Here is a 24,055-nt window from a genome sequence, read left to right on the forward strand (position 1 = left end):
TTTTCCTTTATCTTCCAAATAGAAAATGAACACACCCCACTTTTTCAGTTGGACAGAGGGAGCAGGAGACCGCCTTTCTGGAACACAAGCAGTGCCCCTGGGGACGGCCGAACCCTTTGCCCGCGGGCCGTGGCACTCCAGGTCTCTCCCAGAGGCACCTGCGCTGGGCCCCTGCTGGATCCACAAAGCGACCATTGTTCCCTGGTCAGTGACATCATCCGGCTGGCAGGACCGGGTGAAAAGGAGACCTGAAAGTGGGTGAGGTCACCCCCAAAGAGAGAGGCCTCTCCTGCCCGGCCACTGGGCACCGCAGAGGAGGGCCGCTGCTCTCTGGGGGCTGGGGCCAGCCTAACGCCCCAGTCCCACACCCCAAGGTACGACACAGGCACGCATGCCTGGCGCCCCGGGCTCTGGATGGCCAGAGGACGGCTACGGCCAGCGCAGGTGGCGGGAGATGGTGGAGGGACCGGGCACCTGCCTCAGCTGCTCTAAGCCCCCGCATCTGGGAGAAACGCAACGGCCCCTGCCTGGCATCCAGGAGCAGCTGCTCAAAGCATAGACGCGCGGTCCCTACTCTGCCCCTCGTTTCCAAAATCCCAGATGCTGCTGCTGACTTATCATCTGCCATCCTTCCCAGAGCTCCCCAGGCCTCCCTCTCTCTGGAGTCCTGCTCCCCAGGCCACCCTACCACAGGGCCTTTGCAAAGCCCTTACTGTTCTCTCTTCAAATCCCCAAAGGTCACAGTCTCTGCTGCCCTGTCCCCTGCAGAGGGCACGTCCCTGACCCTCCTCCCAGACACCCCCTGTCCCCTGCACGGAGGGTGCCGATGACCACCTGGGACCTCACAAGCAGCTACTTTGAGGTCTCTGTTCTCAAGAGCCCTTCAGGGTCAGAGACCTGGTCACCTTGTCCTCCGCTGGCATGGCACCTGGCAGACACCTGGTAAAAGGTTCTTGGGGGACGAATACGTGGTCTTTATGGTCATTACAGCTCAGATTCCTCCTGTATAAGGACAGAACCCAGCCAGCCCTGGGCTGGAGTCCTGGGGTCAACTCTTAGAAAGCCTGCTCCAGCCGGGCGTGGTGGCGCAGGCCTGTCATCCCAGCATTTGGGAGGCGGAGACTGGAGGATCAAGGTTTGCAGCCAGACCCGGCCACTTGGTGAGGCCCTTCACAAATCAGTGAGATCCTGTTTCAAAATAAAAAAGACTAAAAATATAGGGTTGGGGTGTAGCTCAAAGGTAGAATGTCCCTGGGTTCCATCCCCAGTACCACAAGGAAAAGAAAGGAAGGAAGGAAGGAAGGAAGGAAGGAAGGAAGGAAGGAAGGAAGAAAGGGCACTCCAGGAACAATTCACTGAGCCTCAGTTTACCCCCGGAACAGGGCTGAGGTTGGGAGGGAAGCCTGGGCTAAGCCAAGGGCCAGACAGGAGCCCGCACCCCTGCGTTTACTGGATGGAGAGGGGTCTAGGCCGGGAGGAGACGGCACCCTTGAGGATGACCGGGCGGACATGTCTACAACCGCTGGGCGTACGGTGTCCGTGCCTGCACCCTCTATGGCCACCAAGAGCCGCCGGGCCCGGGATGTCCACAGTGCCCAGGCTGAGAGCTGACGCACACCTGTGTCAGAGGGGGATGGGGCACTGAGTCAGTGCCCCCATACCGAGTGCGTACACCCCACGCTCACGCTACCCTGTCTGTGTCTGACCACCTGCCCCTCCCGACAGCTAGGGCTGCCCTGGGCACACACAGTTAATACCCAGGAAAAGAGCCCAGTGTGTGCAGACAGGCCAACCACAGGGGCGGCGCTCAGCACACAGTAGGTGCTCACGGAATGCAGCAGTCTGGCCAGGCTGGCCTTCTACTGAGTCTGAGCCCCCAAAAGCCATGAGGTGTGGGTACTTATTGAGCGCCTCCTGCATACCAGGCCCACGGAATCGCCCACCAGCCAGTCCCGGCGGAACCCACTTCTGATGGCAGACGCTGAGGTGGGTGTTGTAACAGGCAGGGCCCTGGCCAGTGGCCCCTGGGGCTGGAACTTGGGGCCAGGATCTGATTGTAGAGGCCGGATTCCTGCAGCAGAGGCCAGCTTCCCAGAGACCCCACCCCCACTCCCTGCTTCACTGGAGGTCCGCCATTATTTAGAAGCCAACAGACTGACTCCTCTTCCTGCCCTCAGGCTCAGGACACAGCTAGGGACACAGCTGGGCTTTCCTCCTTCCCCCTCTTTTATCCCCAGATACAGGAGGCAGCTGCAGGCTGTTAGCAAATGATGAGGGAGGAGGCCCGCTGGAGACCCCCCCTGCAAGCCCTCCAGGAATTCAGCAAGCTGGGCCTACTCCCTAGGAGACAAAGTGCAGGTCCAGGAAGGAGGAGGAGCCTTAGATAGACCTCAGACTTTCACCAGGTGGAGTCTGAAACCTGATACCACCACCCCCACCCTTAGTGGTCTGGCACAAAGTTCCCTCCCATAAAGCAAACATATATTTTTTGCAGGTCTGGAGATGGAACCCAGGGGCATTCTACCTCCGAGCTCCACCCCCAGCCCTGCTTGTTATTCTTTATTTTGCAACAGGGATTCACTGAGTTGCCCAGGGCCTCACTAAGTAGCTGAGGCTGTCTGCGAACCGCGATCCTCCTGTCTCAGCCTCCAGAAAGCTGGGATTACAAGGGTGTGCCACCACTTCCGCCCGGCACCATAAAGCAAATATTTAAGTGACTGCTTACTGGTGCGCAGGGCCCTGTGTGGACTTTCCAGTTCTTTGGGGATCTCTGAAATGTTGGAGAGAATGGGATCCACTGTCATTAGAACTAACTTTTAAGCGCACAGGCCGCCTCCTAAGCACAGACACACCCGCTCCTCAATGCAGGTACCAGGGCCCTTGTGCACACAGGAGGAAACCGGGGCACAGACGGGCCAGAGCCCGGCCCACGGAACACGGCTGGGAGGTGGCTGAGCTGAGTCCCTCCCCTCCTGAGACCCCTGCCTTCTCTGCAGCGGCTCCTGTCCCACTGGGCCCTTACGCTGCTGACACCCAGCAGAGACAAGGACTTCTGGATGCAGGCCTACCATGTGCCTGGCACTGTGCCACGCGTTATAGTTCACAGCAAGCCCACAGTACCCTCATTTCACAGAGAAGGAGAAGGCTTAAGGACAGGGAGAGAGCAGGGCGTGCTGATACACTCCTGTCATCCCAGTACTTGGGAGGCTGAGACAGGAGAATTCCAGGTTCGAGGCCAGCCTCAGCAACTTAGAAAGGCCCTCTGCAACTTGGCGAGACCCTGTTTCAAAATAAAAACTAAAAAGGGCTGGGGGTGTAGCTTAGAAGTAGAATGCACCTGGGTTCAATCTCCAGTACTATTAAAAAAAAAAATCCAGACATGGTGGCGCATGCTTATAATCCCGATATTTGGGAGAGTAAGACAGGAAGATCACAGGTTTGTAGCCAGCCTCGGCTAGTGAGGGCTCCCAACTTAGTGAGACCCTATTTCAGAATTTTAAAAAATTAAATTTTTTTTTATTTTTCATTTTTTGCGGTACTGAGGATGAAACCCTGGTAGCATTCTACCTCCGACCTACACCCCTAGCTCTTTTTTTATTCTTTATTTTGAAACAGGGTCTCACTGAGTTCAAAGGGCCTCAGTAAGTAGCTGAGGCTGTCTGCGAACCACCATCCTCTGGTCTCAGCCTCCCGAATGCTGGGATTGCAAGCGTGCATCATCATGCCCACTTCAAAAAAATAATTTTTTAAATTAAAACAATTACATTTTAAATAAAACTTTAATAAGAATTAAATTGGGGACGTAGCTGGAAGGTAGAATGTCCCTGGGTTCAACCCCCAGAACTGACAAAAACAATAACCCGGGTCCGGCACCAGGAGTCCATCCAAGCACCGGGAGCCCAGGCGCCATGCGGGAAGGAATCTGCGCCTGCGCACTGTGGAAGGGCCCGCGGTGCTGCGGGCCTGCCGCACAACCCAGCGTCCTGACGTCAGCAGTCACGCACTACACCCGGAGGCCCGCCCGGCCATGCTACGGCGGTACCAGGAGGCCCAGCCCAGCACCCGAGGGTGGCGGCAGGCGGAGGCGCCCGCAGCCCCCACGTCACCCATCCCAGGCCTTAGCCACAGGGTCTTTTTTTTTGGGGGGGGGGTACTGGGGTTCCTGGAAGCCCTTCTACCTCCGGGCTACACTCCCAGACCTATTTTTACATTTTTATTTGGAAACAGGGTCTCCTAAGCCAGCGCAGCTGGCTTCGAACCTGCGCGATCCTCCCGTCTCCGCCTCCCAAGCGCGCGGGGATTACAAGAGTGAGCCGCCACGCCCGGCTCATTTCATGATTTTATAAGTCAATTACTTTGTTGTTTTTTTTTAAGCACTGAGAATTGGTAGGGGAATTCGACCTCCCAGCTACACCCCCAGCCCTATTTTTATTCTTTATTTGGAAACAGGGTCTCACTGAGTTGCGGAGGGCCTCACTAAGGAGCTGAGGCTGGCTTCGCACCTGAGCGATCCTCCTGTCTCTGCCTCCCAAGCGGGGGGATTACAAGAGTGCACCACCACGCCCGGCAGCCACAGGGTCTTAAGAGAGGAGGAGAGTGGCGAGGAGACAGAGACTCAAGCCACAGAGAAAAAGAGACAGAGACAGAAAGAAGAAACTAGCCGGGTGTGGTGGCGCGCGCCTGTAATCCCAGAACTTGGGAAGCCGAGACAAGGAGGAGCAAAATGGAGACCAGCCTTGGCAACTTAGCAAGACCGTCAACAACTTGGAGACACCCTGATTCAATGTAAAATATAAATGCGCACAATCCCAGCACTTGGGAGGCTGAGACAGGAGGATCGCAATTCCAGGACAGCCTCAGCTACTCAGGGAGGCCCTTTGCAACGTAGTGAGACCTTGTTTCAAAATAAAGAATAAAAAATAGGGTTTGGGGTGTAGCTCGGAGGTAGAAAGCCCCTGGGTTCCATCCCTAATACGCGAAAAGAAAATGGGGCCAGGGTTGTAGCTTGGAGGTACAACACCCCTTGGTTCAATCCCCAGTACCGTCCCTAACACACACACAAAATACTGAGAGTTCTTTGCCTGGGCTGAGCCACCCCTTCCGGAGAGCGGCCGAGGCTCCGGCTCCCCAGTTCAAGCCACTGACTTGCTGTCCAGAGCCACAGAGCAGCCCAGACCCCCAAGAGGAGGTGCCCGCTAGCCAGACGCCGGCGGCACTAGGTACTCGCTACTGGCTTCGGTTTGCTGGCGTCTGCACCTGTTGCTGTGTGACTCGGGGTGAGTCTCCGCACCTCTCTGAACCAGCAGAGGGGATGCAGACTGGCCGCACCTGCCAGGGCCGCTGCCATCTCCCAGTGACCTTGGGGTGCAGAGGGCAGCTCGGGGCTCCTCTGGACGCTGGGTCCCTCATGCCCGTTGGTGCTCGTGGTAGGGATACATCCAGAGAAGGAGCCGGCCTTGAGAACTGGGTGATGTCAGTGGGGCAGAGGCTCCAGGTGGGGACACCGGCCCTCTCATGAGGTTCAGTCCTGGGGGTGATGGTGGTGGTTGGTCGGGTGTCCCTGGGGTCTGGGCAGAGCTGGGCTGGGGAGAGCCCTAAAGGGGGAGGCTGGAGCCAGGGGTCCCGGCCATGTCTGCCACCCACTCTCTTGCGTCCCCCGCAGGAGACTTCCTCCTTCTCAGTGTCCTGGACACCATGGCTGCACCAGCCCCTGCAGGACGCAGGACATGGCCCAGCGTGGGACCATCAGCCAGCGTGCCACCCTGGCCTCCCGGCCTGCTCGTGAAACATTCAGAAAGAACCAGGAGCCCCAGGCTGAGGGGCGGCAGCAATGGCCCCATCAGGAGAGACCTCGCACCTGCTCAACAGGAAGGCCACCAGCCGGGCGTGGTGGCGCACGCTTGTAACCCCTATTTGGGAGGCTGAGACAGGAGGATCGCACAGGTTCAAAGCCAGCCTCAGCTACTGAGTGAGGCTCTCGGCACCTTAGTGAGACTCTGTTTCCAAATAAAGTATAAAATAGGTCTGGGGAGTATAGACCAGAGGTAGAAAAGCTCCTGGGTTCCACCCCCAGTACCACTAAAAAAATAAAATAAAATAAGCCGACCAAAGCCCCAGCTCTGCCACACGCTCCCGGTGCGGACACTTGGTCACCCGGGGACAGAGCAGGTGCCAACTAATCCGCCCTAAAAATAGGGGTGACCGGCATCTCCGTCAGGGGCAGGAGCGTCCACGTTTACATCAGCTGGAAGCAAGCCCCGCTCACATGCAGACCCATTGCCCCAAACCTCCATCACACAGAGGTATTTCCTGACCAAGTTGGGGCGCGCGAGGAACCGGCTGCCAGGGGAGCCCCAGGGGCTCCGCTCGGGGCACAGAGAGCGGCGGGGAGTGCTCACTAGGGGCTCCGACCTGCCATTATCCTGGCCCGCTGGTGACTTCCCTGTTTGATGGACAGGACCCCTCCCCAGTGGGGGGCCAGGGGGAGGAGTTTTCACCTCTGTTTGATATTTTTAAAAAGCCTTAGGTGTCTTACTATGTCGGGCGGCTCCGAGTCGGTCTGCCTCTTCCTGAGAGAGGAGAATCGGTGCTGGCTGCGGGCAGAGAAGCGGCGGAAGGACTCCCGGCTGCGGGAGGCCAGGTGGCGGAGGGACGCCGTGCGCTTGAAGGGCGTGCGGGCGCCGGGCTCGCCGCTCGTGCGCTCGGGGCCCACGGCTGAGCTCACCAGGTTGAGAGCCTCCTGGAAGGACCTCCGCACCGTGCCCACCCACTGCGCCATGTGGGTCTGGGCCACCGACAGCTTGTCTCCCAGGTAATCCATGGGGCCGGCCGGGAGGAGGAGGCACCGCAGGAAGAGGGGCAATTCAGAGGCCAGGCGGAGTCAGGTCAGGTCCCTCCCACGTGGAGTTCTGGGGCGCTGGGGCAGCAAAGCCAGCTGCCCTCTTCAGCGGGACCCCGGGACGGTAAACATCGCCGGCGGGTGGCGGGCCGGGGTGGAGAGGGGGCTCTGGGTTGAGGGAGTGCCCCCCCCTGAGGGCCACTTCCCACTTCTGAGCGCTGGCTCACTGGGCTGGATCCGCAGAGCCCGGCAGGCGCGACAGTCCCCAAGAGTGAGGGGCCCGGCTGCAGGCACCCGTTCCTCCCTTTCCTCGGAGCTGGCAGCCCCTCCGGTGCGCACGCTGGGAGGTCCCGCTGGCCAGGCTCCCGCCGGCCGCCGCTGCCCGCTCACCTGACCCATGCAGGACCCGGGCTGGACACTCCGAACCTGCCAGCCAGCGCAGTGGGCAGCCAGCTCATTTCAGGAGGCAGCCACCAGGGTCCCGGGTCCCTGGGCTGAGCAGCCCCGATGACATCAGCCCCGCCTGCCTGGGCTGAGCCCGGGCTTCCCGGCCCAGGAATGCAGGAGGGGCCTCCCGGGGAGCAGCCCCCGCCAGGGAGCTGACGTCCGCCCCCGTCTGTCTCTGCCTTCCTGAAGTCCCAACTCGCTCACTGTCCCCGGGGCAGGCGGTGACTTCACGTGCCTGACAGCCTACCCGGCCCGCGCCCTCAGCACCGCGGCGGGTGTGCCTGTGCGTGCGTGTGTGGGCACGCACATCGCCGGGCAGCCCGGGAGGCTAGGAGTGCCAGAAAGGCTCAGCCTCCCTCCCGGGTTCCAGGCAGAGCTGGGGCTGCGCCGGCGCCGTCTCCCTCTCATGTGTCTCTTCCTCTCCCTCTCTCTCCTCCCTCGCCCAGTGGCTCAGTTTCCACGGGCGGGCTGGTCTCTCTTCCCCACTCTCCCGCCGTGGCGGGGACCTCCGCCACCCTCCGTGGCAGGCAACGGGACGCTGAGCAGGTGAGATGGCCCCTGACGCCCCTCAAGGAAGGATCAGGGGTGGCCGAGTCTGGGTACAGGTGGGGTTGCCGTGGCAACCCGGGGGCATAGCATCTGCCCCTTCCTGGGCTGGCTCTGCCGGGAGCAGCGGGGATGACTCACGGTGTACTAGAGCTTGCTGGGTTTTAACCCTTCCGGAGCCGGAGCTTGGGATGGGGGTCAGGACAACAAGAGAACAGAACTTGAAAAGCTGCAGGTCAGGGGCTGAAGGATCCGGGTCCTCCTTCAGAGGTGAGAAAATGCACAGAGAGGTGGGTCCCTGGGCCCAAGCTCACACAGCAAGGACCTCGGGGAGCCCTGCTCTGCGGGATCCGCAGGGCTCCCGTGGCGCCTGGCACACAGTAGGGGCTCAGTGGGTACCAACTGGTAGAGTACCAAGTCCCAGACTGAAGTCCAGGTCGGGGCGGCTGCCCGGCCTGCTCTCTCCAGCACCCCCGCACCCCGGTTCTGAACAAATATTTGGTCCCCAGACTCTGGTCAAAGGGCCTTGCTGGGAAGTCCATCGGGAAGGGCTCTGACCGCGCGGCCACAGCGCCTCCTCCTCTGGACTCTGGGTCCTGGGGCTGCCCATCTTCTATTTGTTATTAAACGCATATCCGGAGCACACGCCTGGCCAGGCACTGGACGGGCGCTAAGAATGCTTCTCGTGCCTGGTATTTATTGGCATCATAGCTGAGAGCCGATGCCGTCCCAAGCATTCGTTTACCTAACATTAATGCATGAATTAATCCACCCAGCAGAAGAGGGGACCAAGCCAGAGAAGCGCGGTCCTGCACCCTGGCGGGTGGCCTCCGAGCCGCCTCAGGGGACCTGGCCGGCTGGTAACATTCTCTGTCATGGCCCCTCCCGTGATGAATCCAGGCTGGTTGGTATGTCGGCCCTGGTGATCCCCTGAGCTTGCGGTTTGTGGCTCTTTCTCTGGCTGAGGCTGGGGAGCTGGCAGCCATATTGTGAGGACGCTCAAGCAGCCCTGGCTGCTGGAGAAACCCACGTGGAGGGACAGAGGACCCCTTTCCTGGTCACCCAGGAAATTGTGGCCCTGGCCAAAATCTCAGCTGCCCCCTCCAGCTGGTCGCTCCCGACCCCCCACCCACACAATTCATGGGAGATCTACAGAAAGGGCAGCATTTGGCCTGCGGGGACACTCAAGGTGAGAGAACTGAGGGGGGGGCGCTTTACACGGGGAGGGGCCTCTTCCTTGTTAGGAAGCATAGCCTGCCCCGCAGCTACTGAGCAAGAAACACAGGGCCAGACAGCCAGACACCAGCCCCACCCCAGACGGCCTTCCCTCCAGCCAGACACCAGCCCCACCCCAGACTCTGGCCAGGGCTTCTGACCTCCAGCCCCTGCTCACCTTCCTGCTGCGGAGGCCACAGGAGGCCCCTGCGGCAGCCACTTCCCATCCCGCTCCCTCCCCAGGGGCAGCGGGACTTCCTGGGTTCAGAGAACACAGAGCTGCGTGCCCAGCGCAGGAAAGCAACAGCAAAGGCACCTGGGGAGCTGGAAAGACCCAGCTGTGTGACATCTGGACACAGAGGGGGTCCTGGGAACAATCCCAGGCTCCACAAAGGCGGGGTCCCAAGCCTTTCAAATGGTCACACAGCGCAAACCCATGAACTTGGTGGCCGGCTGGGGAGGCTGAGGACGGCTCCTGGGAGGCCACCCAGGCTCAACCTAAACTCAGAAGGGCTGGGAGTGTTGCTGGGTGATCCACCGCCCCCCTCTGCGTCTCCAGTAAGATAAAACATAAACAAATAAAGACCACACCCTGTGTCTGCAGCACTCAGGTGAAGAAAACCACAGCAGAGAAAAATGAAACTCAGTATCTACTTTCCAGAGGAAATTTCACACCCTCTATTACAAGTCTAAACAATCCCACCCTGCCAGTTAATGAGAGCCCCCCCCCCCTCCAGCCAGGCTGAAGTGCACTGATATCTATCATTTATCTCGACAAGCGGTTTTAAAATGCCCCAGGAGGCTTGGGGTGGGGGATGGCTCACCCCTGTAATCCCAGTACTTGGGAGGCTGAGACAGGAGGGTCACAGGTTCAAAGTCAGCCTCAGCACCCTAGTGAGACACTCAACAACCTAGTGAGACCCGGTTTCAATAAACAACAACAAATAAGAAAAATAAATTTAAAAAGGCCGATGGGCGGATGACTTGAGGCTCACAGCAAATACAGCAAAGTTTTAGCCCCGTAGGATCTAGCTGGGGGCACACATGTGTTCCTTGGACGATTTTCCTGTATATTGATAATTTTTGTACTAAAAGGTTGGGGAGGGGTTGTGCGTGACTTTGGACCCTGTGGTTAAAGGTCCGATTCCACACACAGGAATCCCACTTGGGGAACAAGGGGAGATGCCCTCACGGGCTCTGCCTCAGACACGGCCGTCACAGTCATGCTCACGATAAGGGATGATTAGTAAGAGCCTAATGTCCAACACATGGGGCCTGCTCAGAGCCGTGCCAAGCCACAGCGGAGCCAGAGAGAGAGAAAAACACCGTCCTATCGGCCCTGTCTTTCCAGCATCGATTTTCTGTCCATCACGGATTTTTGCATTAATTTTTCTTTTTAACAAGCACTGAATGGAAATGCTTTTTGCCTTGCTGCCTGGGCACCCGGCACCACAGCGGCTTTACATGACGCGACATCGTGACTGGGTTTGGGGACCTGTTGCAGGCTCCCGAGCTGTGGGATCTCCAGCAAGTTGCTCGGCCTTCCTGGTTTTTCAGGGATGAAATCACCGAAGTCGTTGCTGTCAGGAATGCAGAGAGCCCACATCTTTGCCTTTAGCTAGAGGATCGCTTTTGCTCATCTCGACCGGTTGGTGCGGAAGGAAACCCACGTCTCTGGCCTCGGGGCAGGACTGGGTCGCAGGCAGCGCACACGCCAGGGCTCCTGCGGCTGACCTCAGCCCCATCCCCGTCCCCTGTCCTCACCCGGCAGGCTTCTCCTGGGAGCGTCCCGTCCAACATCACGACATAGGGGTCCCCGTGCCCCAGCAACATCCTCGCTGCCATGATCCAAATCAACTGCCCGTGCAACTTAGATCTCGGAGGGAAGAGTTACTTGCTCACAGGTTTTTAGGAGATTCCAGAGTTCAGTCCACGTTAGGCTGGGTCGGCGGCACTCAGGGCACCACGGCCAGACAGGGAGGGAGCAAGGGCCGTGCTCTCTTATCATGGAGACGGGAAGCAGAGGAAAGGAAAGGCGCGGTCACCATGGCCACACCCCCGGGACCCACGTCCTCCAGCCCCAGCCCGCCTGCCCAGGTGACCAGCTGTAACTCCATGACACTGGACCTATCCACTGATGAGGCTACGACGCTCGGGACTTAATGACATCAACTCTGAACGTTCACACGTGAGCTCTCCAGGGGATGTTCTATATTGACCCGTGACACCCAGCCCAGCCTCTGCTTCCAGAGAACCTAAGACCACACCCAGGGCCAGCACCGGCTGAGCACCTGCTGTGTGCAGATGTAATTCTGCAGCTTGGTGCATTCTATTACATCACCCCCTCCCATCAGCGCAACAGGCTTTGACTGTGATCCGCACCCTTTTACAGATGGAGAAACTGAGGCAGGGAGAGGCTAAGAGGCCCAAGACCGCAGAGCTAGCAAGCGATGTGTGTGCTACCCCCTCCTCAGACCTCTGACAAGGCTGAGGGTGTCCTGGGCTGGCCCAGTCAGCCAGGATGGGGGAGCTGCCATGCTCCCTGCATCCAGGTGGCGGGAAGGGGAGCAGAAGCGAGCGGAGGGCCAGCTGCCCGTGCTCCTGCCCGGCTTCCTCCAGGGACACTGCGGTCTGAACGTGGGACTATAAAAAGCGTCGCTCCCTAAAAACTGGGGCAGCACAGGCGCCCCCCCCCCCCAGCACCACCACCAGGAGTCTTGTTCTGCAGACTCCTCTGTTCTCTCCAGGAAACTCTTGGGAGGTTGCTGGGCATCAGAAAAGAAAGCCAGCCCTCTCTTTCTTATATAATTAATCCAAAAAGTGCTGGAGATGCTGGCGAGGTCCAGGATCCAGACGGAACTTGAACCGCTGTGTGGGGCGGGGCACAGAGATCACTGTTTCTAGGCTGTATGCTCTCACGGAACTCAGAACATGTTGGTCATTTGCTCATTCGACAGACAGTCTCTGGACAGGTATTGGGGGCGAGCTCTGTGCTGACTCTGGGGCACCTACAATCCTTGAAGAGCTCAGGCAACTCAGTGAAACCCTGTTTCTAAATAAAGAATAAAGAAACAGGGCTGAGGAGCCAGGCATGGGGGCGCGCGCTTGTCATCCCAGCATTTGGGAAGCTGAGGCCGGAGGATCGTGGTTCGAGGACAGTTTCAGCTACTTAGTGAGGCCCTCTGCAAGTCAATGAGACCCTGTTTCAAGATAAAGAATAAAAAATAGGGCTGGGGTGTAGCTCAGAGGTAGAATGCCCCTGGGTCCCATCCCCAGTACCACCAAAAAAAAAAAAAAAAAAAAATTCAATAAATGGTAGGCACAAGGCATGATAGTGGGTGATGATTCATATCGTCTGATTGTTTAAACAAGTCAGAAGAATGCAGATGGCCGGTGGAGGGCGGTCTAGAGTGGAGTGTCCGCTGGGATGGACCTGGGCTCACGTCCTGTTCTGACCATGGATGCAGGAGGCAGGCACGGCTGTGCAGAGGCCCTGAGGTGCCTCTGCTCTCACAGAGGAGGAGGAGTGATGGGCACCTGGACCTCCTGTGTGTGTCAGGCCCCGCCTGTCCGTCCTCCACCCCCACCTCCACGCACCCCACAAGCTGGGCGAGTTCCCGCCACGGGACGCGCCACGCCATCTCCTGCTTAGATGTTTGTGCAATAACACTGTTCCAGCCCCTTTCTACCTGGACAGGCCCAGCGTTCCCTGGGCCTCGGCATGGACGGACCCTCCCTACAGAAGCTGCCTGACCCCTCGGGCATGGGGTCTACCTGTGGTCCTCACCCAGTCGCTGGGTATGCTGGGCTGTGACTTAGTTTCCCCAGGAGTCTCCCCACTCCAGGCCAAGCCTGTGGGTGGCGGGGACGCTCGGCACGGCCACCGCGTGAGACCAGGGATGCTGCGGCCCGGACCCGAGTCCCAGAGCTGCCGCCTCCTCTCCCGAGGCCTGTTGCCAAGGCAACAGGGAAAGAATTCTGATAAGGAGGAAGGAAATAGAAATGGCGTGATCTTAACCAGTCAAGCCCAGATTATTTATAAACCGAGCCCGGGACCACTGCCTCGGGCTGGTTCCGCGTCTTGGGGACCTAACGAGCCTCTAGGTAACCTTGGAGAAGAGAAGATTGTTGTTCAGAAAAGAAGTGTTTCTAGAAACAGCCAGAAACTCGTGGCCCTTCAGCAGGCCCCGCCCAGGGCGAGCTGATGGCGTGGAGAGCCTGTCTTCACGTCGCAGAGGTCCCGGGGGGGCGGGCGGAGGCGACGCGTCCTCCAGCCCCCGCATCTCAGGCCCACGTGTGTTTGGACGTCTTTCTCAGGAAAGAACACAAGATGTTCTTGGGGACAACTAAACAGAACTGGGTCGGGGGATGCACTATGTTCCCTAAGGGATTTATTTATTTCGGAGTGGGGAGGTTGCTCAACTCGGCTGAGCTGCCTCTGAGAACCCAAGGTTCCCCAGGAGGAGGAGAGCCAAAGATTAGAAACGCGGGAGGCTGGGGCAGGAGGGCTGCAGGTTCGAGGCCGGCATCGGCAACTTTGCAAAGCTCTGTCTCAAAATAAATAGCGAGCCGGGCGCGGTGGCGCACACTTGTCATCCCAGCATTTGGGAGGCTGACACAGGAGGCTCACAGTTGGAGGACAGCCTCAGCTACATAGTGAGGCCCTCGGAAACTCAGTGAGACCCTGTTTCAAAATAAAACACAGGGCTGGAGGTGTAGCTCAGAGGTAGCATGCCCCTGGGTTCCATCCACAGTACTGCAAAAAAAAAATAATAATAAATAAAAATAAACTTTGTAACTCAGTGAGACCCTGCTTTAGAATAAAAAGACTACAAGAAAAATAGGGCTGGGGTGTAGCTCGGAAGTACAATGCCCCTGGGTTTAATCCCCAGTACCAACAACAGAAATCGCCTGGTCCTCAGTACCCCGTTACAGCAGCACAGAACATTCCAGGCCAGCCACGGAGCCGTGACGCCCTTGTTCAGGGGAGGAAATTAAGGCTGTGTTTGAACAGAGGGAAATTGTAGCCCTGGGGACACACCCAGGACCCACCTCTCTCTGTGGCACAGAGGAGGAGGACGCACAAGGGCTGGAGCCCCAGCAGCCGCCTCCTCCCAGGAGGTAGCCGTTGCCGGCCACACAAGTCCCATTAAAACGTAGAGCGGAGCCGGGCGCGTGGTGGCGCACGCTTGTCATCCCAGTACGTGGTAGGCTGAGACAGGAGGATCGCAGGTTCACAGCCAGCCTCGGCAATTTAGTGAGGCCCTCTACAACTTAAATGAGACCCTGTTTCATATATTAAGAATTTAAATATATATATATAGGGCTGGGAGTGTGGCTAGGACGTTGAATGCCCCTGGGTTCCATTCCCAGTACCACATACACCCACAAAGAAAAAGTAGAACAGAGCGGGGCATTGTGGCGCACGCTTGTAATCTCAGTACTTGGGAGGCTGAGACCGGAAGATTGCAGGTTTGTGGCCAGCCTCAGCAACTTAGTGAGGCTCTCCACAAATGAACGAGACCCTGTTTCAAAAATTAAGAATTAAAAAAAAAAGGTCTGGGGGTGTAGGTCGGAGATGGAATGCTCTTGGGTTCAACCCCCAGCAAAAATAAATAAATAAATAAATAAAAGTCCAGCGTGCTCACCTGCTGAGCCAGAACAGCTCGGCATTGTCAGGATCCAATTTCACCCTTGCCCAACTGGGGGCAGGTGACGTGCTGAGCGCCCTGAACTTTGATCCCAAGTGCCCAGGCTTTTTCAGAAAGAAAAGAGGCCAGGACGGGCGGGGGAGGTGGACGGGAGGCCCGGCTCTGGAGGGCTGCGAGCTGGCCCCTGCCCTCCCGCTGATGCCCCCGCCTGTCCCCAACCCCTGGACCACCCGAGGCCCCGGGGCCTGGCGCGCCCTCTCGCTCAGCACGGTGGTCCTGCGGGCGCCCACGGTGCCCCACCGGCGCCCAGGCCCAGTACCTCCATCCCTGGCCGTGTGGGTGCAACGGGAAGGGTCCTGCTCAGATTGGCCAGGACGGCTCCTTTATCAAGATGTGACCACACTAAGTAACGGAGGCTGGCTGCGAACCTGCGATCCTCCTGTCTCAGCCTCCCAAGTACGAGGGTGACAAGCATGAGTCCCCACGCCTGAACCTCTGAGCGGTTTGGGAGGAGGCAGAGGCCCAGAAGCCAGTGCCAGGTCCAAAGGAAGAAGAGGAGGAGTGTGTGTGTGTGTGTGTGTGTGTGTGTGTGTGTGTGTGTGTGTGTCAGTCAGTGTTTGAGTTGGGGGCAGGGAGGACTCCAGACCCTCCTTATTCCTCCACGAGTAATGTTCAGAGCATAATAATAGCTGCCTCAGCCGGGCGCGGTGGCGCACGCTTGTCATCCCAGCATTTGGGAGGCCGAGACAGGAGGATGGTGGTTCGCGGCCAGCCTCAGCAACTTAGTGAGGCCCTTTGCAACTCAGTGAGACCCTGTTTCAAAATAAGGAATAAAAAATGGGTCTGGGGGTATCGCTTGGAGGTGGAATGCCCCTGGATTCCATCCCCAGTACTGCAAAAAAAATTTTTTTTAAACGTGGGGCTGGGGATGTAACTTAGAGATAGAATGCCTCTGTGTTCAATCCCCAGTATTAATAATAATAATAATAATAATAATAATTAATAATAATAATAACTGCCTCCACTCCACGGGCCCAGCAACTGGGCAGGGCAGAAGCCCGCACAGTCACCTGGGGTTTCAGGTCAGGAAGGCGTGGCCGTCCCTCTGGCTCCTCCCGGCACCTCGAGCGCCGCCAGGCAGGTGCCACCGCCGTCTCTGATTTCAGTGACGTGGGCGCCACGCACAGCCCTCCAAGATACAGTCTCGTCGTCTTGAAAGGCTGGGAATCGAGGCCTGGGGTTGGTGTCCGGGCTGGAAGCAGGGCGGGCAGCACGGCCTCAAACCCCAAACCCGGCCCCGCCGGAGGCCAACGAGCCCTGGGAGCTCAGCCAAGTCCTGGGGGCTTTCTGACCCTCGGTCTTCCCATCTGGGGACAGGGATGACCATGCTGGCTGCTTTGTAGGGCTCTGGGAGGAAGGAGACTCGGCCTGGTGATGGATAAGCGGACACAGGAACCTCGGCACCACCCACATGCCGGCCGGATTCGAAGCCGGAACCTCTCTGCTTCCGGCGCTTGGCAAATTCTCTCCGTGAACCCGCGACTCCCCCATCCACACCCGGCTGGAGACCGAGGCCCGGCTTCCCCGGACCCACACCTGGGGGCTCACCTGCCTCCCTTGGCCGCGGAGGGCCCACACCACCCCTCACGCTCCCCTCTCACCAACTCAAGGGCATCAACGCTGCCATCTTTTCTTTTTCGTTTTCTTTTTGGTGGTGTGGGATTGAACCCAGGGATAGTCTAGCCCCAGCACTTTACCTATACATATATATATGGTTATTTATATATGTAATCATTAAATATTATATTTGATATATTAAATATATATTTATGTTAACTTTGTTATATGTTTTACATATATTTATATATAAATATATACAGTTGTATGTATTTTTTTGTTTTGTTATTTATTTTTTGTGGTCCTGGGGATGGAACCCAGGGACATTGTATCTCCGAGCTACACCCCCAGCCCTATTTCTTATTCTTTATTTTGTACCAGGGTCTCACTGAGTTGCAGAGGGCCTCACTAAGTAGCTGAGGTTGGCCGCAAACTGCGATCCTCCTGTCTCAGCCTCCTGATGCTGGGATGCCAAGCGTGCGCCCCCACGCCCGGCTTAGGAAAGGCATTTAAAAGCCGCAGGCCTGGGACTGCAGCCGGCGCCGCCGCAGCTGAAGGTCTGGGGGAGAGCGCTGCACGTGTCTGGACCGGAGTGGCTGTGCTACCCGGTAACCATGGCAACTGCCATCCTCAAGTGCGATCCTGTCTTGCTTTAACTTTCTACGCAGAATTTCCGGGAGGGAACATTCGGGTTCCTTTCTCCAGTGACAATCTTCTAGGAGGGGCCTCCTTGTTCGGCTCCCAGAAGAAAAATGCCAAATGTCAGGCTCCTACAAGGTGAACCGCTTCACAAAGGAAGGAGAGGGGGTTTTGCTGTGTGGGGGATTTTTGTTTTGTTTTTCCGGTACTGAGGATTGAATTCAGGGTGTTTTACCTCCAGCCACACCTCTGCCAACCAGCGGACAGTGGCTGCCCAGCAGATCCCCTCCACTGGCCTTGGCCCATCCCTGGGAGCTGGGGCTCCGGAGGCCATGACCCACCCAGGGCTTCTCTTCCCCCGCACTCTGGAAACAGACTAAACACCAGCCCGCCGCTCCCCGTGGGCCTGTGCAGCTCTCTGGACTGACTACACCACTGCCAGGTGAACCACACCCTGGACTCTGCAGGGGGAGGCCCTGCCTGAGACGCTGTGCCCCAAACCAGCCGTGGTCATAGTTTTAAACCCAGGTGCTAGAACCACCAGAATCCTATCTTTGGACTCCCTGGGAGCCGGGCATGGTGGTGCACGCTTGTAATCCTAGTATTTGGGAGGCTGAGACAGGAGGATTGCAGGTTTGGGGTCAGCCCTTTGCAACTTAGAGAGACCCTGTTTCAAAATAAAGAATAAGCCGAGCATGGTAGCACGTGCTTGGAATTCCAGCATCTGGGAGGCTGAGACCCGAGGATCCGTAGTTCGCGCACAGCCTCAGCTACTTAGTGAGGCCCTCTGCAACTCAGTGAGACCCTGTTTCAAAGTAAAAAATAAAACAAATAGGGCTGAGGGTGTAGCTTGGAAGTACAATGCCCCTGGGTTCCATCCCCAGTACCACACACACAAAAACAAAACAAAACAAGACAAAAAGTAGGGCTGAGATGTAGCTCAGAAGTACAATGCCCCTGGGTTCGATCCCTATTACCACCACCAAGATTTTTTTTTTTAAATAAAAAATAAAAAGCATGCCGGGCAGCCCAGGTCAGGGGCCAGGATCCTGAGCCAAGAAAAGAAAGGCTTATGATCCCGTTTACAGATGCGGAAACAGAGGCTCGGCTGCGCCGTCAAGTCGCCACTGTTTTAAGTGTAAATCGGAGCGCTAGACGTATAACTCGCTCTGCAGACCCCCAATGCCTGTCTCTGGGTCCCCGGGATTGGCAGGCAGCCTGCAGCGCTTGGTGACTCCGGGCCGGCGGCTCTAAATTTAGAAGCGCTGTGTGCTCAGGAAAAGGGGTCCCGGGGTCTGCGGTCCAGGGCCTGGCGTGGCGCCTCCGTCCCACCCCCACGCAGGCCTCCCGGGCTTCCCGTCCACCTGCGCGGACCGGAAGGCCAGGAAAAGTCTGCAGAAGGACGGGCGAGGCCGCGGCCGCTTCCTCCCCATCCACCCGGGATCGATCGCCGACCCCAGCAAAGGCCGGGATGGCGCGGGGCGCACTTGCTAAGCACCTGCTGTATGCCCGGCCCCACGCGAGGACCGGAGGGAAAAGATGGACAGGTGCGGGCCCTCGAGGAGTTCCCTCACCCGCTCAGTCCAAGGCGCAGCTATTGGGCGCCTACTGTGTGCCGAGCCCCGTTCATCTCCTGGGAACAAACAAGCAAGGAATATCCCTGCCTCCAAGAGAGTTAACTTTTGATTCCTTCACTCAAACCTTTATTGAGCACCTACTGTGTGTAAGAGCTCGTGCCAGGGAACAGACGGACAGAAATGAATACGAGGGAGCCCTGGCGGGAGGAGCTGCACCCTGTACTCCTTCTTTACGCCCTTAAGGTTGGGTCTGTAAGCAATTATTGAGTGCCTGCTGTGTACCCAGCCCTCTGCTAAGCCCTGTGGATGGGACACAGCTGCCTTGGGGACAGAGATGACTTCAGAGGCCCATTCGCTCCCCCCACACACGCTCACTGGTGGAAACCCTGAGGCGGCCAGCAGCGCGCTCGTGACAAGGACAGAGATGGCCGCCCCGCCGCACCCCCCATTCACTCCCAAGTCCGTCCAGAGTGATGAACATTATTGCATGCTGACTGGGGGGAGGGGACACAGATGTGACCAGAGACTCCCCATCGATCCATCCAGCTCATCAAACATGCATGAGGCGCCTACTGAATGCCCGGCACTTGGACAGCAGACGCAGAAGCCCCGTAGGTGGACCGCAGGGACCCAGTGCTCCCACGGTGGTGTGCGAGCCCCGCCTCCGGCCCCCACCCCGGGGAGCCCCAGGGCACGGGGCGGGAGCAGCTGCTCAGAATAGACGCCACGGGAGAGACTGGTGCACAAGCCGTGACTCAGACATCTGCGAGGCTGAGAGAACTCAAGGAATATTCCGCGTTTAGCGGAAGGGAAGTCGGCCCACGCGCTCCGGCGCAGCGCGGGTGGCTCTGCCTGGCGCCTTCAGGGAAATAACCGGCCTGGAATCCGCCACCGGGGCTGAGGGGGGCCGTGCGCAGCACCCAGGAGGCCCGTGCACGCCGTGTGCTCACCCAGGGCCCTGGCAGAGATTCACCTGTTTCTGGGTGCGGGGGAGGGAAGGTTGAGCGGCTGCCATGCCCCGGGGAGAGGTGGGGCCAGGCCACCTACACTAGCTGCCTCGACTAGCAGAGAACGGCAGCTGTGGCCCGCTGAGACTTCGGGGCACCCTCTCCACGAAGCCTGGCCACCAGGAGCCACCTCCAGGGCGCCCCGGCCAGGGGCTGCTCACCTCCTGTCCTGCTCTGGGGGCGAAGCACCGTGTTGGTGGGCATGGCTGGTTTGGCAGGACAGCACTGTGACCTGGCCACAGCCCCGCAGACCCAGAAGGGAGCGGACGGCAAGATTGTAAACTGTAAAGTACTGTACGGCCAGGGCCAGGGCTCTGTGGCCCCCGGCGGCTCCAGACTCAGCAGACGGCACCAGGGCCAGCGCTCTGCCGGAGCCTGCAGGCCGAGGGGCGACCTGGGCCAATGTGCCAGGCCCGCTTTGCTTGCAGATGAGAGGTGGACCCCCTCCCCTGCTGGAGCACGAGCTGGAGGACAAAGGCCTCTTTCACCGGGCCAGGGCGCTCGCTCCCTGCTCCCTCGAAGCCAGCACGGGCGTCCAGCCCGGCACGGCTCTGGGAAGGTGGCCAGGAGGCCGGGCGGGGCCCAGGCAGGCCAGGGCAGCACCAAGGCCTGGCACGGTGCCTGCTGCCCTCCAGGAGGAGAGGCTCTGAGGAAATGTTTGGAAAAATCGGTACTGTGGAAGATTTTTAAAAGTGCCCCCAATTAGCCAGGCATGCTTGTAATCCCAGCATTCGAGAGGCTGAGACAGGAGGATCGCAGTTCACGGACAGCCTCAATGACTTAGTGAGGCCCTTTGCAACTCAGTGAGACCCTGTTTCAAAATAAAGAATAGCCAGGCGTGGTGGCGCAGGCTTGTAATCCCTGCGCTTGGGAGGCAGAGACAGGAGGATGGCACAGGTTCGCTGGCTTAGGAGACACTGTTTCCAAATAAAAATGTAAAAATAGGTCTGGGAGTATAGCCTGGAGGTAGAAGGGCTTCCAGGAACCCCAGTACCACCAAAAAAATAAAAAATAAAAAAAAGAATAAAAATAGGGCTGGGGGTGTAGCTCGAGGGTAGAATGCCCCTGGATTTCATCCCCAGAGCACCCCGTGGACACAAGCCAGGGATGATAGCCTTTCAGAGAAGATGCCAGCCCAGAGAGGGGCACGCCACCAGGCCCAGCCCCGGGGAGTCTGGCTCTGCTCCACACAAAAGCCCCCCCATCTGAGGGACGCCCCCTTCAGCTCTGGGGCGTCCCTCTGCCTGCCAGGGACAGTGGTGGCTAAGCAGGCGCGCCCTGCATGGGGACTTTGAGAGACGCCCCAGTAGGCCTGGCATGGCGTCTTCCCCAGCAGCCCCCGCCTAGCACCCCCAAAGCTCCTTCCTGTGCCCCACTACACAGTGATCCCTGCAGGGGACAGTCCCAGAACCCTTGGAAACACCAGACAGTGCTGATACTCAGTCCCTCAGGTGAAGTGGGCGGATTCTGCATCCACCCCCCTGGCCCCCAGGCCCTCCATTACGGTTTAAATCCTCTCTGGGTTGCTGTCCACACCTGATACATTGTAACCGCTATCAAGTACTTGTTTGAGGAAAAGGAAAAGAAAAAGAAATCTGCACTTGTTCAGTACAGAGGCAAGAGTGTTGCTATTTAGGGTCCACAAACCTCCAGGGAGTGAGCCCCTGCCGGCCTGAGGCAGGTGCAACAGGTGCGAATCGGCTTGGCAAGCAGCTGGGGCGACTTGTGAGGCCAGGGCGCCCTCTGGTGTCCACACCTGGAACCAGCCTGCCTGCCAGGCTGCCTGGCTTCCGGAAGGGCTCGGACCTTTAGAAGAAAGTGCAGACAGCAGCTCCCGGCTATTAAGCGCCTACTGCGTGCCCGCCTGGTCTCCAGGATGAGACACTGGCAAAATCTCCACTTGAAAAAGAGAGACCTCCAGTTCCAGAGAAGAAAACCAAGCTCAAAGCCATAAAGCCGCTTACCCGAGGCCACGGGGCAGGGATCGCTGCATTCGAGTCCAGGTTTGTTGGGCTACGCCTTACCAGACCCCGCAACTCGGTGACGGGCCACGGGAATTAAGGAGAACCCGGATCGACCCTTCATTGTTCAACGATGAAATGAAGGTCCAGAGAGGGCAAGCCACCGCTCGGGGTCACACAGCAACGCCACCGAGAGCCCCGCTCCCCAAGCCCCCCACATGCCCACCCTCCTAACAACCCTCCTATGGTCACAAGATTGTCACGGCCATTCTGACAGCTCCAGGCTTGCACTGAGATCTGGCATGGCGGCTTCGGGGCCTGGAAGACCGTGGCCTGAGAGTCAGCACCAGCTGGGGAGGGCAGCTGAGGCCCCCACGAGGCCAGTGCTGGTGGGCCTGTCCCTGTGTCTACAAGAAGAGCAATGCATGTTGACGGCTGAGGGACCCAGGATGTGGGGCGAGGCCCTGTGGTCATGCGAGGAAAAAAAGACTGAATGCATGGAATGAGGGGTGGGGCACACTGTCCAGCTGAATCCTCACGTGGTTCCTGATGGGTTCCAAGTGGAGCCAGAGCCCCCCCACATACACACACACAGGGGATCCTCGCCAGCCGCCCCCGTCTGGCTCTGCCCGGCTTGAGGGATCCGCTCAAAGCCCGGGTTGGGCGACGTCTCTCCTACTCTGTGGCCCCAGGACCTCTGCACCACCGCTCCCTCCCCCGCAGGCTCCCCTGGCCTATTTCTTCTGCTTTTCTGCGTCTGTCACCTTCTTAGAGATGCCCCTCCGCCCCCACCAGCCTTCCAGCCGCTGACTTCCTCCCGCCCACAGCATTCACCCCGACACACCGTGGCCTCCTTACACACCATACTCCCGTCCATAGCCTGAGCACCCCACAAAAATTCCAGGCCCTGGGGGGTCTGCACTGTCTGTTCACTGATGGACCCCAAACAGGACAGGGCCTGGGCCACGCGAGTGAACCAAAATGAAGGTCCATTAGATGTCAAGCCTTCGCGTCGGCTGCTAACACTTGTTCAGCACCGACTGTATACCTTGACCCTGCCTCACGGAGTCCCTGGGATGCGCCAGGAGGAGGTGTCTCCTCATCTCTGACAGGTGAGTTTTTTGAGGCCCCACGCGCTGTTAGGAAGGAGCCCCGTGGGGGTTAGAAGCCAGGGGGCCATGGCTCGGAGGCCTCGCCTCTGTGCACCCCACAGCTTGAGCCAGACCACAGCTGCGCATGGCGCCCCGTCCCGTGGCCCAAACCAAACAGCACAAAAACAGCCATGTCTTCTCTGATAACCCAGGAGCTACAGTTACAGCAGTGGCCCCCGCGTGCAGGCGCGGCCTTCCACACGCAGGGGCTCGGGACCCAGTGTCTCCTGGGCACCTACTATGCATCCCGCCCTGGGCACTCATCCAGAACATGCGAGTGGCCTTCCTGACTGGCGGAGACTCAGCCAGGGACCAAGCTAGCTTCGCATGAATCAGCACACTCCCCGAGTTCAAATCCCAGCTCGACTACCTGGGCAAGGTGTGATCCTGGTGACATGGGAGGCTGAGGCCAGAGGATCACACGTTTTGAGGCCAGCCTCAGCACCTTCGCAAGACCTTGTCTCAGAAAAAATAAAAATAAGCCGGGCGTGGTGGCGCATGCTTGTAATCCCTGCGCTTGGGAGGCTGAGACAGGAGGATCGCGGTTCGCGGACAGCCTCAGCTACTTAGTGAGGCCCTTTGCAACTCAGTGAGACCCTGTTTCAAAATAAAGAATAAAAAGTAGGGCAGGGGGTGTAGCTAGGAGGTCGAATGCCCCTGAGTTCCATCCCCAGACCCGCAAAAATAAAATGAAATACAATAAAATTAAAATAAAAAGGGCCGGGGGTGTGGCTCAGTGGCAGAAAACCCCGGGCGATGATCCCCAATACTGCAGAAAGAAAAAAAGACCGTGACTCAAACCCCAGCGCAGCGCCCTCCCAGCTGGTGGCGCTCTCCTCAGAATGTCTCCTTTTGGTGTGGTCGCGAGGACTGATCGAGATACCACATGTGGCAAAACTCGGGGTTTAAGGACCCAGGGGGCTGCCCCCAGGGGGTTCTGGGCCGGCACAGGACAGGCCCAAGCAAAGAAATGTCAGGAAGATGGCGGTGGGGAGGCTAACACACCAAGGCCCCGTTTCCAGCGGTCCTGGAGTCGCATGCGGAGACACAGCTCAGTGACCACAGGGAGGCCCAGTGGTTTGACCTGGCCACCCAGCCGCAGAGGTAGCAGTGAGGGGCGGGGACCCCGGCCATGGGCGGAGAGGCGCCCTTCCCCCCGGACTCGGGGTCACACAGTTTCTTCCTGAAACAGCATCCAGGACGCCCGCCGCATGGACCACCAGATGCTTCTGTGAGCTGGGCATCATGGTGCACACTTGTAATCCCCTAGCACCTGGGAGGCTGAGACAGGAGGATCCCAGGCTTGAGTCCAGTCTCAGCAACTTAGCGAGGCCCTGTTTCAAAATCAAAAGTAAAACCGGACTCAGCTACCCTTCACCTAGTTAAGTATGGCCCTCGGGACTGGC

General features: G+C 58.4%; 1 protein-coding gene across 2 annotated transcripts in view; it reads right to left on the reverse strand.

The window, feature by feature from the left end:
• Window positions 1–24,055, reverse strand: part of LOC308277924 (uncharacterized protein KIAA1671-like) — a gene marked incomplete at both ends in the record, with an annotated part of 68,097 nt that overhangs the window by 38,480 nt on the left and 5,562 nt on the right. Inside the window, one exon of one of the 2 annotated variants that reach the window (XM_080717442.1) lies at window positions 6,536–6,820. The exons of the other annotated variant lie outside the window; for it this stretch is intronic. Coding sequence (XP_080573568.1) covers window positions 6,536–6,820 — 285 coding nt within the window. Of the gene's footprint in view, window positions 1–6,535; window positions 6,821–24,055 lie in introns of those variants that run through there. 2 annotated transcript variants of the gene reach the window in all.

This window comes from Muscardinus avellanarius (assembly GCF_963383645.1).
Source record: "Muscardinus avellanarius genome assembly, chromosome: 21".
Classification (NCBI taxonomy): domain Eukaryota; kingdom Metazoa; phylum Chordata; class Mammalia; order Rodentia; family Gliridae; genus Muscardinus; species Muscardinus avellanarius.